The following is a 13,617-nucleotide window of genomic DNA, read 5'->3' on the forward strand; positions in this document are numbered from 1 at the left end:
TACTTGAGCCTCTTAAAGAATATTTTTAAAAATACTGAGAAAGCCTCTGTAACAGGAAATACCAGATAAAGACAGTAGGGAAGAAAATAATGAATTCACTTATGGATATATTTGCTTTGAGGTTCTTGTGGAATAAATATGTGAACATGTGACCATTAGAATTATAAGTCTGAATCTCACAAGAGAGGTCTAGGCTAGATATAATTTGGAACTAATCAGTAGATGAATAAATAATATTGCCTGATAGTGTGTTAAATTAGAGAAGTTTGTAAACTTTAAAGCACATGTAAATTTTAATTTTTATTAGTAAGTTAATGAATGAAAATGTACACTCTGGACTTCAAAGCGGTACTGTTTTCATTTTCAATAATCGGTTGTATGATGTATGTTGAAATCCTAATGATCAAAGGCGTATAAATATGCAGTGCAGTATTCCCATATGTCATCCATGTGATTAGCAATTAGCAATGCAGATGTTTAACGATGCTATAATTTTGTAGCCAAAGCATATGAATGATAATAGTTATCTTTATTGTTAGCAAGTAAATGTTTCACATGATTAATGTCAATCCTAGGTAATGTGGCATTTTCTTTTATTACAGCTTTTGATTGGCTTTGAATCTGGAACAGTAGTGTTATGGGACCTCAAGTCAAAGAAAGCAGACTATAGATACACCTACGATGAGGTAATAACATTATTTTGTCATTTCTCCAGTTCACAATGGCTTCTCTAAGAACTTCTTTAATTAATGACTTTAGGCAATCTTTGTAGTTAACTGTAACACACATTTTTGCATATGTATCATATAATATATTCACATAGCTCAAAAGACACAAAAATGATCTCTCCGGCTCCTGTCATTTGATCATCCAATTCCCTTACCTCATCCCAATGTTAGTTTCTCATGTATTCTTCCAGAGGTATTTTCTGCATTTATAAGCAAATTAATAAATGTATGCTAGCTTTTTATTTTATACAAATGATAGTGAACTGGAAATATTTATAGCTTGCTTGCTTTAGAATCCAAATAAAGATTGTGATTAATAAAAAAAAAAAGACTTTTATTGCCTTCAGATTTCCTATAAATTGGATGGTTTACTGAGATGACCAAATTTAGGTTAATTTTTTTGTTTTGTTTTTAGCAAGACTATTTCTTAGATGATGTTGATGCTCTTCTCCCAGATTGAACAGTAGTGTCTGTGATATTAGCAGTCAATTATGTTCAAGGCCTAAATCCATTACCACATAGTTGTTGCAAAGTAGAGAAGTTCTAATTTTATGATTCCTTCTCTATCGATTATCTGGGATACTTCTGTAAAGAGAAGCTTCTCACCTGCTCTTTTGATTATATAGCTGTACAATTTGGATAGGAAAGGCAGGATAAATGCTTGTTTCTTTTATTTCAGTAAAAGGGGCTCTTCTCTAGTAATCTTAATGATAAGCGATTTGATCTTGTTTCCCATTTCACTATGTACTAAAAGATTTAAACATTAGTTCATGTGCTTCAGTACACTACAGTTATTAGCCTTATTGATTTTCAAATTGTCCCATCTTTCATCAGTGAATCTCTTCCATTTGTTTCCTAAGTCCTTTGACAATAGTCTTGGATAGCTTCCTTGCCATCTGTTAGAACAAAGCATACCTATTACACTTGAATATTTCTGTCCCAAATTTAGAGCATCTTTCTCCATGAAACTGGGTTCTTTAGGTGAGAAATGGTGTCTGGTGACCATAATTTGGTTACCAGGAGTGTTCACAATTTCTAATTCCGAGAATAGATCTAGGAAATGTTGGGGGGGGGGGGTTGTTTATTTTTAAGAAATGTCATGTGTTCGTATTGATGCTTTCAGTTAGTCAAACAGATTACATTGAGTAACTATAGCAAAACTAGAAATACTTTGTAAATGTCTGCATGTTATCTTTATAAGTCTGACTGAAAGAGAATTTTGTTTTCATAACTGTATACTTTTTTTTTTGTATTTTAAAGCCTTTTAGTTAGTAAATATTCTGTTGTTTACCAGTCAAGATCTTGAATTTATTTTAAAAGAGTATTTTTAATAAAGAGTTCTTGTCATTTCTCTGGAAGCTTTGGCCTGTAGAGATGTTTCTTGTGTCAAAATGAAAGCATATTTTAGGCATATTTGACTCTTTTATTTTGCTTTTGTAATTTAAATAGTTATCTTGCCTTTAGCCACTATTGAATCACAGGGAATTTACCCTCTCCGGTTAAACAAACACACGGGGAAAATATATGTAAGAACAGTTTATAGAAATTAACAGATAGTATAGAACAGGGATTCCTTAGGGGATAAAGGTGAGCCTTTCAGTTGCATTAGCTTATGGTCTGGAGGTATTTCCCTGGTGGCTCAGACAGTAAAGCGCCTGTACAATGTGGGAGACCCAGGTTCGATCCCTGGGTCGGGAAGATCCTCTGGAGAAGGAAATGGCAATCCACTCCAGTACTATTCCCTGAAAAGTCCATGGGGTCACAAAGAGTGACACGACTGAGCCACTTCACTTCACTTAACTTCATGGTCTGGAGAGATTTTCCAGATCTCAATCCATGAAGGAAGGTGGGCAAGGGGGAATCTACATTAAACCCAGCAGTCTCCCTAAATTGAGGAAACAGAGTTGGGAAATTGGGAAAGATATCCATAACTTATAAAACAAGGTAACAGAATATAGGGACCTGCCTTGTGAGAGAGTTTTAAAAATCCACAAGGAGCCCTTTACCTTAGTCTTAAGTTGAACTGAATAATGATTAGTGCACGAGTGTGAGGTTTAGAATAGATCCATTGGAAAGGAGTAGGTAAAACAATTCTTACAGCACACACAGGACTAAGAATAGGTCACATTCCCAACAGAACAGAGAATGCTTGTAATGGACAGGGCATCAAGAAGAATACTCAAAAAGGTATTGCCTTGTCGTAGGGATAGACTAGCTCTGCATTAAAGACTGGCTTAGCTAGCCTAACAGAGCTTAAGCAAGCCTGTTTCCAGGTTGTTTCCGAGTAATATTTTTAACTACATACCAGAAAAAAAGGTGAAAAGTATTTAAAAGAGTATAATTGGTCTTCCCTTGTGGCTCAGTGGTAAAGAATCTGCCTGCCAATGCAGGAGACACGGGTTTGGTCCCTGATCTGGGAAAATTCACACATGAGTGACGCCATTAAGCCCTTGCCCCACAACTTCTGAGCTTGTGCTCTAGAGCCTGGGAGCTGCACCTACTGAAATCTGCACACGCTAGGAGCTCATGCTCTGCCACAAGAGAAGCCACTGCAATGAGAAGGCTGCTCACTGCAACTAGAGAAAAGCCTGCACAGCCACAAAGACCCAGCACAAGCAAAAATAAATACTTTTTTAAGCTAATGTCATGATTTATGAGACTGTTCTCCTATAATGAAACATTTGATAAAAAAATAAGAGTATAATTTATGTATACCTGCATATCTGCCATTCTGGTATTCTTCATTCCTTTGAGTAGATCCAGATTTCCATCTTGTATCATTTACCTTCTGCATGAAGGACTTTTTGTAACATGTTTTATAATGAAAATCTGCAAATGATCTATTCTTTGAGTTCTTTATGTGTGTAAATGTGTTTATTTTATCTTTGTTTTTGAGAAGATATTTGTGATGCATGATATCCTAGGTTGACAGTTTTTTCTTTCAGAACTGTAAAGGTATTATTCTTGCATTGTTTCTAAGGAAATATCTGCTGTCATCTTTGCTTTTCTATATTTAATGTGTTCCCCTCCCGTCCCCACCCTCTGGTTGCTTTTAAGGATTTCTTATCACTAAAGTTCCAGTTTTAAGCATTTGAAATATGTACTTTTATGTAGTTTTCTTCCAGTTTCTTTTGCTTTGAGTTCATTGAATTTCTAAGATATCTGTGTATTCTAGAAGTTTATAAAGTTTAAAGTTCTCATCAGATTTGGGAAACTTTGGGTCATTATTTCTTGCAATATATTTTCTGTCCATAGGCTCCCTTCTGAGACACCTATGACACACATATTAGTCTTCTTGAAGTTGTACCACAGTTTACTGATGTTCTGCTTATTCTTTGCCCATCTTCCACATTGAGCAGTTTCTGCTGCTGTGTGTCTTCAAGTTATTCAAGCTTTCTTTCTGCTGTATCAAATCTGTTGGCAAACCCATTTGGAAACCATTTTTCATCTTAGACATTTTCATCTCTAGAAATTCCACTTGTGTTTTTGAAAGCTTGCATGTCTTTCCTCAACATTTTCATGTTTTCACTTACCTTTTAGAGCAGGTGGAGTCTGTTTAAAATATTTGTTTTAATATTCTTGTCTGCTAATTCTCCTATCAGTATCATTTCTGAGTCTGTTTCTATTGACTACATTTCTTCTCATTTTGCATTGTATTTCCTGGTTTCTTTGCATGCCTTATAGATTTTTGTCACCTGTCTTGAAGTTCAATATGAGGTATTTTCAATCAATCTTAATTCTAAATCTGCATTCTTGTCTTCTAGAATTTTAGTTAATTTATAAAATTTTTTCTAAACAGTCAATGCAACTAGTTTTTCCAGTGGCATATTGATCATAATTACTTGGTAATTTATGTTTGCTGCTAAGTCACTTCAGTCGTGTCCAACTCTGTGCGACCCCATAGACGGCAGCCCACCAGGCTCCCCCGTCCCTGGGATTCTCCAGGCAAGAACACTGGAGCGAGTTGCCATTTCCTTCTCCAATGCATGAAAGGGAAAAGTGAAAGTGAAGTCACTCAGTCATGTTCGACTCTTCGCGACCCCACAGGCTCCAACCCCCCCAGGCTCCTCCGTCCATGCGATTTTCCAGGCAAAAGTGCTGGAGTGGGTGCCATTGCCTTCTCCAATTTATGTTTAGTTATTGTTTATTCTAAGAAACGGAAGGAGATCAGACCTGGGATTTCTCTGGAAAGAATGATGCTAAAGCTGAAACTCCAGTACTTTGGCCACCTCATGTGAAGAGTTGACTCATTGGAAAAGACTCTGATGCTGGGAGGAATTGGGGGCAGGAGGAGAAGGGGACAACAGAGGATGAGATGGCTGGATGGCATCACTGACTCGATGTATGTGAGTCTGAGTGAACTCTGGGAGTTGGTGATGGACAGGGAGGCCTGGCGTGCTGCTGATTCATGGGGTCGCAAAGAGTCAGACACGACTGAGCGACTGAACTGAACTGAACTGAAGAAACTACAAGAATGCATTTTGTTTTCTTGAAATTGTCAATAATACATAATCACTATTATATTATTATCATGCTCCCTTGAGTAAATCAAATTTTGAAAGTTGAAAGAGTGTTAGAACCAAATTAAATCTCATTTTTTTGGCAGGACAATTAAGTTATGGGAATTTAATATTAACATATGGACTTCAGCTTGGGAAATAAGAAAAAGGTTAATATGAAAAATTAATTCCAGTTCCAATTATGAATAACTTGGTGTTTAAATTAGTTTTTGTTTTTAAAGGTGGAATTCTTTACTCCTCATTTATAGGCTATCCACTCTGTTGCTTGGCATCATGAAGGAAAACAATTTATTTGCAGTCATTCAGATGGCACCTTGACTATATGGAATGTGAGATCCCCTGCGAAGCCTGTGCAGACCATAACTCCACATGGTAAGAACGGATCCCTTTTAAACACTACCTAAATTGTGATGGACAGAAAACTGTTTTTGAGTTTGCAGTTGGGTTTGTTTGTTTTTGATGACAAGGATGGGTTCTATTTTGAATTTAAAATTTTAGTTTAATTTGAAATTTCTATGTTTACACATAGAGAAATAATTTGTAGCAACTGGGTAAATGAAATCTCGAATAACTATTTGCAGTTGAGATTGCAAATTTGATCTTTCAGAAAATGAAAGTTACAAAATATTCTGAGTAATTTTTCTCTAATAGTCCAGAAAGTTGATAATTTTGTGAGTGATGTAGGACTTATTTTGAACTTTTGTCATCTTAATGTTATCAACTGCAGGTTGCTAGTCTACATATAATATGTATTAAAACACTTGGCACCCTACAGAAGGTAATTTTATACGTTAAAAGAAACCCCTAAATGACCCCAAGTTTGATTCACTAGGAATACTCATAAGACTCAGCAAAAGGATACAAAGTGAAATCAGCAAAGGGAAAAGGCACAAGGGATGGAGTCTAGAGGAAGCCAGGCTCAAGCTTCCAGCAGCCTTCTTCCAGTGGAGCCACACAGGACATGCTTGTTTCCTCTTGCAAAGAGTTATTACCACATGTATGAAATGTCCTGTACTAGGACAGCTCACCTGAACCTGATGTCCAGGGTTCGTATTGATGTCAGTCTATACGCACTCTCTGCTTTAGTTAGCCGGAGAAGGCAATGGCACCCCACTCCGGTACTCTTGCCTGGAAAATCCCATGGACAGAGGAGCCTGGTAGACTGCAGTCCATGGGATCGTGAAGAGTCAGACACGACTGAGCGACTTCACTTTCACTTTTCACTTTCATGCATTGGAGAAGGAAATGGCAACCCACTCCAGTGTTCTTGCCTGGAGAATCCCAGGGATGGCAGAGCCTGGTGGGCTGCCATCTGTGGGGTCACACAGAGTCAGACACGACTGAAGCGACTTAGCAGCAGCAGCAGGAGCTTCAGTTAGCATGTATCAAAATTTCAGATGCTTAGAAGGAAAACAGAGATTGGTCGTAAACCATATTGTTTGTGCAAGTAGTACAGACATCGTGTGCCACCCTTTTCAGTCTGGGAGTGGTGGAAGCTGCCTTGAAAGTCAGGTTACCGGTTGTTAACCAAGAGAGCTAATCCTGCAAGCTGCCATTTCTAGGGATGATGATCTCAAGCTGATGTGTTAACGCTTAGTCTACAAGTAATGTATATAAAACCTCCTTGAAAGTTTTATTAGGGTGGCTTATCTGGTGGATCAGATGATAAAGAATCTGCCCTGCAATGTGGGAGACCCGTGTTTGATTGATCCCTGGGTCTGAAAGATCCCTTGGAGAAGGGAATGGATACTCCAGTATTCTTGCCTGGAGAATCCCATGGACTGAGAAGCCTGGCGGGATACAGTTCATGGGTTTGCAAAGAGTGGGATACAACTGAGTAACTAACAGTTTCACTTTTTATGAATAGATTATGAAGGACTTTGATTTCTGGATGAAGCCTGGAAATTTGCATTCCTTTACTAATCTGCATTCTCAACGATTCTACGCTAAGAAATTCTTAACCAGCAAATTTAGGGAAATGAAAGGAACTGTTGTTTGCATTAGTAGCATACGAAAAGAGTATTTTTATAGTTACTGTGTTTCATTGTTCACTTTAAAATATGACTGCCCATTTTCTTTAAAAATTGGTGCATTCTCAATTATTGCAATGTAAAAAATAAGCAGTCAAATTAAAAACTTATTTTGTCTGTCGTAGTACAAGTTTTTAGACTTGCTTGTTTCCTGGTAAAAATAACAATTCTTTTAGCCACATATTGTAATATATTTTACCACTGTTATTTGGTTGAGGTCAGAGACTTTTCTGGAAAGGCACTTACTTTAAATTTGCTACAGTTCTGTTTATGTGTGCCTCCAGAAGATAGCCCTTTTCATAATAGGTTCCAGTTTTCCCTAATATATTTTTGTTCTTCCTTCTCTTAATGCCTACGTCCCTAATCTTTGTGGTATTCCTGAGTATTTCATACATTTTAGAATCTCCTATCCCCACTGAAATCTAGGAATTCAGAAAACCAAAAAAGTTGAAGATTAGTTTAGAAACCTTTAATTTCAAATCCAGAAGTATAAATAATATTGAAGTTAGTAGAAATATGTATATTGGTTTTAAAGTTTTAAGTTTATCTAAATTTTCATCTTTTTTTGTAAGTATAGTTCAAAGAGGTTCTTTTAACCACTTGAGAGTAAGTTGTCAGCATATTGCTTAATCACCCCGAAATATTTCAGTATTAGTATCTTACAGAGACTTTCTCCCATATCACCAGGTTTTGCCTTTTGTTGAAAGGGTCTATATGCAGATTAGATTTAGTTACCATACTTCCTCAGTCTCTTTCAAACTAGAACTCTTCTTGAGCCTTTCCTTGACTTTCCTAACAGATAAATTTTGAATGTTGCAGGTCAGTTATTTTATAGAATGTGCTTCCATTTGGTTTTGTCTTGTGCATTTTCAGCAGGACCATCCCAAAAGGATTGCTGTGTTCTTTTAACAGCCTCGAGTGGAGCTTGTTTGATTTGTCATAGTGATGTCTCATACCCTGATTCCTTGATTAAGCTTCTGTCTACTAGGTCTCTCCAGTATAGCGTTATTTTTTCCTTTTGAAGTTAATAATTTTTTTTGATTTGTTATTGTAATCAATAAGTGTTTTGATTTGAAGGAAATAGTTGAGACTTTATAAACATACTGTTCCTCATCAAAATTTATACCCCCTGGTTTTAGCATCTGTTGATGTTTCTTTGAAGGATTACTTATTACTGTAATGGTTGCCAAATGGTGATTTTTCTATTTTAATCTTGATTCTCTTTTAATACTAAAAATGTAAATTCTTGAGAGCAGGCTTTTAGAAGTAGCATAATTATATTTCTGCAGAATTTGTAGTATCTTAGTAAAAAAGGCAACCATACACATATTGGTGGTATGTAGTTTTCAGTATACTAAATATCTACTTTGATGGATTAAAATAGGGATTTTTTAAAATTACTATCTGTGTTGTGGGCTCTCACTCTTCCTTTCCTACCAGAAGGAAGGAAGGATTTATGGTAAATCATGGGGTTTTTTCATATCTAAATCCATGTAATGTAATGATTAAGTATCCTATTCTTAAAAACATTCATAAGCATTACCTTGGTAATTGATTGGAACTGATTGTACTTTTACTCATTCAACAAATTGGTTCTACCATGAGATAAACACCATTCTATACCTTGGATCAAGTAAGCAAAATTTAAGTAAAAGTATTTGAAAATCATGACATGCTATATACATATGTGATTATAATAAATGTAAATTTGGATATCTTATTTACTTGGTAGGATAGCACAAAAGATACTTAGATAAATTTTCCCCAAAATATATTTTATAATACTAATAGGGGCTTCCCTGGTGGCTCAGAGGTTAAAGCGTCTGCCTGCAATGCGGGAGGCCTGAGTTCGATCCCTGGGTCGGGAAGATCCCCTGGAGAAGGAAATGGCAACCCACTCCAGTATTCTTGCCTAGAAAATCCCATGGACAGAGAATCCCATGGAGGAGCCTGGTGGGCTACAGTTCATGGGGTCACAAAGAGTTGGACACGACTGAGTGACTTGACTTAACTTAATGTTTCCTATGTTAATGAGTTATTTGGTGAAAAGGCATGTTATGATCAAAGGAGTTCTAGAAATGCTGAAATAAAGTTGAACATTTTCTTCACTGAAAGACGTCTTAGTTTTCAATGTACACTATGAATTTCTAAAGGGAAAATATGTATAAGCATACATACATATATACATTTGACTCTTGAAAAGAGCAGAAAGTTAGCGGCCCTCATTGCTGCATATTAGAAAATCTGCACGTAATATTAAATCAGCCCCCAGTATCTGTAGATACAAATCTGTGCATTCAACCAACCACAGACTGTGTAGTCATCTACAGTCTAGTATTTACTACTGAAAAAATTTTGCCCTAAATGAACCCACGCAGCTCAAACTCCTGTTGTTCAGGGGTTAACAGTATATTAATTATTTGGGCCAGTTTATATATTTTATGTGGCTTTTCCAAAATTTACTTGACTTTAGCATTTTTTATTCACAGAACATCTTACAGTACTCAAGTGTTCCTCAAAATAGCACTTTGAGAAATGATGGCCTGGTGCTTGAACTATAATTGAATTATAGGTTCAATATTCAGTTTACCCTCAAATGGAATCATTCATTGCCAAAGTTGTTAGATAGTAGATTCTTATTCTGAGAGTCGTGACAGTTATCTAGACAATGATGATAAAATGGCCAGTAAAGGAGAATAATTTGAATTCACTTAAGATAATTTTCTCATATAATATTGGATAATTTTATATGTATCAAGATGGTTGACAGTCATATTTTTTCAGAAATTTTCTATTTGGGTGTCTGAAATTAATCAAATGGTGATTTTTTGACTAAAATAAAAAATGATACTTCCCTTTAATCTAGTTTTAATGATTATCAGAGAACACTTTCCCAGTAATCAGACAATCTGGTATGTAATTCTAGCTTTGCTGTTTGTGAAATACTTTGTAGAATTAATTACTGTTTTCTTGGACTTAGTTTCATCATATGTAAAATGGAAGAATTGAATAGGTGATTTTTAAGGTAAAAGTTTTTTGATTATGTAGAAATTAATGAACCAGGATTAGAGAACTTTTATTAAGGGCTGCTAAAGGGAAAAATATATTCATACTTCACATAAATAAAAGTGAATTTATAATATTTTAAGGATGTGACATATTAAAAATTATATTAATCTACTTTTAAGATTTACTTGAAGCCTAAAACACTCAGTGAATCGTAAATCCATACTGCAATTCTTTAATGCATTAATAGTTCATTACAAAAGTTTTTTCCCTAGTTTTTCTATTTGAAAGAACTTACAGACTCCACAGAATATACTCAAATAAGGCTTTTGTTTAAAGGCAAAGGATACTAAGCAGCAAGAGAAAAAGAATGTGTGTAAGCATTCTAAGAGATACCCCGTATGAGTCTCCCACTCTGCACTTTTGCTCACAAGGACTGTGCTGAGTCACCAGCTCCAGTCCCCAAACTCCGGCTTCTGAGAAACTCTCAGAGTGATCCTTTAAATGAACAAGCCAGTATTGCCAGTTAGGCCAGTTGCCAGCCATCCAAAACTACTATACCAAGAGTCACCAAGGGGAGTTTGGGGAGTTTCGGATCTTGAAGAAACACATCATAAATCCCACTGCTCTTGGCCATGATCCAAAAACTAGATATCCCACTGGTCATCTGTCCAGCTATAAATCAGCTCTCTCCACACTCATCAAGGAAAGAACACCTTCCCCATTTCAGACTAATGTTATTAACAGTGTGATTCTCCGATTTAATCATCTTATTTTCTAGAGCATCATTGTTCAATAGAAATATGAGATCTGCATGTGTAATTTTAAATTTACTAGTAACCATATTAATAACAGTAAAAAACGTAAAATTAATTTTAGTAACAAATATTATTTACCCGAAATATGCAAAATACTACTACTTTAACATGTAATCAGCATACAGAATTGAAGTGTTTTGCATTCTTTCTCTGTACTCTTTGAAATCTAGTGTATATTACAGCACGTCTTAATGTGGAGTAGCTACATTTCAAGGGGTCAATAGCCATGTGTGAGTGGTGGCTGTCATACTATGCAGCCCACTCTTGAGTGAGCCCACAGCTGCTGTGTAGCAACAAATGTGTTCTACATTCTAAGTGGCATTCTACTTCCCTAATTAGAAACTAGGGAAGCACTTGTTTTTTGACAGCGATCCTCACTTATTTGTTAATACATCTCATTCATTCATTCATTTATTCTTTCAATAGACATTTATTGAGCACCTCCTCAGTACCAGAGATTAAATACTAGAAATATATTGCTCTTGGAAAACTCATAGTCCAGTGAGTGAAAATGATATATAAACTAAACACATATGATGAGTGCTGATAAAGGCCTGCATAGTATGATGTAGAAACAAAAGTGATGAGTATGTTTTAGGTGAAGGCTATAGGAAGATTTCACAAATTCAGGCTGGATGAACTTGGTCTTAAAGGATCAGTGGGGAGTTAAAGAACAGAACAAGGTTATTTTAGTCAGAAGGTACAAAGACATAATCAAAAGCAGGGTATTTTTGGAAAACCGCTAGTTTAATATGACCAGCATTTAAAATTCCTTTGAGCGAGTAGCCAGAAACTAATAACTGATACAGAGGCGAAAATATACATCATAGTATGCTAAAGAGTTTGGACTTCGTGAAGGGAGACCTAGGAAATGATTTCACAGTGAGAAACATAAAATTTACATTTGGAAATACATTTGGTAGTGCATCAGATGAGCCAGGAGTAGAAAAGAGAAGCCAATTAGGATGCTAATGTCAACAATAAATAAGAAGGACTTCAAATATGACTATAAATGGAAAAAAGTGGACATAAAGGAATAAAATTCTGGAGTTAGAATCAACAGGACTTTGATTGTGTCTGAGTAGTTTTGGGGATGTGAGAAATAGGGAAGACATAAGAGACATGAAGAAATCACATGTTACATGGAGGTTTGTATGATTTATTAAGCCAAGTTTTATATTTAACCAGATCTTTTCAGTGATTTATCAAAGTCGCTCACAGGTAGTTGAAAGAGTAAATACAAGTTTTTCTACTGAGGTGACTTAGCAGTTAAGAAGTCAGATGACAGTTAGTGGTGAAATCCAGTGATCCTCTAAATGTCCTTTAGTTACATGAGCTTTGTAAAATCTTAGCTAGTGCCTTATTACTTGATTTGACTTAGAAAATGGTTAGTCTAGGATTATCAGTTCAGTCGTTCAGTAGTGTCCGACTCTTTGCAGTCCCATGGACTGCAGCACACCAGGCTTCCCTGTCCCTCACCAGCTCCTGGAGCTTGCTCAAACTCATGTCCATCAATTGGGTGATGCTATCCAACCATCTCATCCTCTGTCCTCCCCTTCTCCTGCCTTCAATCTTTCCCAGCATCAGGATTGTAGATGAATAATCTAGGACGTGAGCAACAAACAGTGACATAATTTTAAAAATCTGAGTTAAAAAAAAGGATCAGAGTATGCAAATCAAAAGGACTCACTAATTTCCAAGCAAGATTAATGAAGAAAGATCACTATAAAAACAGCAGCATTTTTACTTTACAAAGATAATGAAACTACTGTTAACATCCATGCAGGGGGTGGACAGAAAGTATATAAAGAATTAAAAATCAGACTGGCTTTACATTTTATTGTAAGTATAAATATTGGACACAATAAAGCAGTAACAAAAGTCTATATTGAGCAAGACAAAAGTCAAGAATTTTGTACCTGGCTAGGTTTTATGCAAAATATATAAGCTGAAACTTAAGAAGGCTCACTAATTATTCCACCCAACGCCTGCCCTTTTTCAAGACTGTTCCAGCCACTGAAAGATTGGTGGTGAATATTAAAATAGATTAAATTGAGTGATACCTGAATAATTGTTTTGCTTCATAAAATAAAATGCATACAAAGTAATTTTTTAAAATAAATGTAAAAAATTTTACCTATAATCTCACATTATATCAATCTGCCACTCCTATTAGAACTTTGAGTGGTAGAGGAAGGCTGAAGGTCTGATGGTAGTCTTCTTCAGAACAGACTTTTAAATTCTTCACTGAAAGGTCATATATCTCTAAACAGATTGAAATAGAGGTTGAAATTCTTAGTTTGTTTCTTGTACAGCATGAGAGACTAGTTTTCAGATTTAAGACTCCTTTTTCCCACACCTTTTTTTATTTCCTCATTCTCTCTCCCACCTCAAAAATCCAGTCTCCTGCCCTGGCAGTCCTTTCCAGCCTCTTGATCTGATGTTCTCTGCTTAACTCTCTCACTAGTCACTTGTTGGTTCTAATAAATTAGGATGCAAGAGGCTCAGGGTTCCA

At 35.9% G+C, this 13,617-nt stretch overlaps 1 protein-coding gene across 1 annotated transcript in view; it reads left to right on the forward strand.

Moving 5' to 3' along the window:
• Nucleotides 1-13,617, forward strand: part of STXBP5 (syntaxin binding protein 5) — a 164,775-nt gene that overhangs the window by 60,341 nt on the left and 90,817 nt on the right. Inside the window, exons 7-8 of the mRNA XM_052645571.1 lie at nt 603-686; nt 5,497-5,620. Coding sequence (XP_052501531.1) covers nt 603-686; nt 5,497-5,620 — 208 coding nt within the window. The remainder of the gene's footprint in view (nt 1-602; nt 687-5,496; nt 5,621-13,617) is intronic.

This window comes from Budorcas taxicolor, chromosome 9, assembly GCF_023091745.1.
Source record: "Budorcas taxicolor isolate Tak-1 chromosome 9, Takin1.1, whole genome shotgun sequence".
In the NCBI taxonomy this organism is placed as follows: domain Eukaryota; kingdom Metazoa; phylum Chordata; class Mammalia; order Artiodactyla; family Bovidae; genus Budorcas; species Budorcas taxicolor.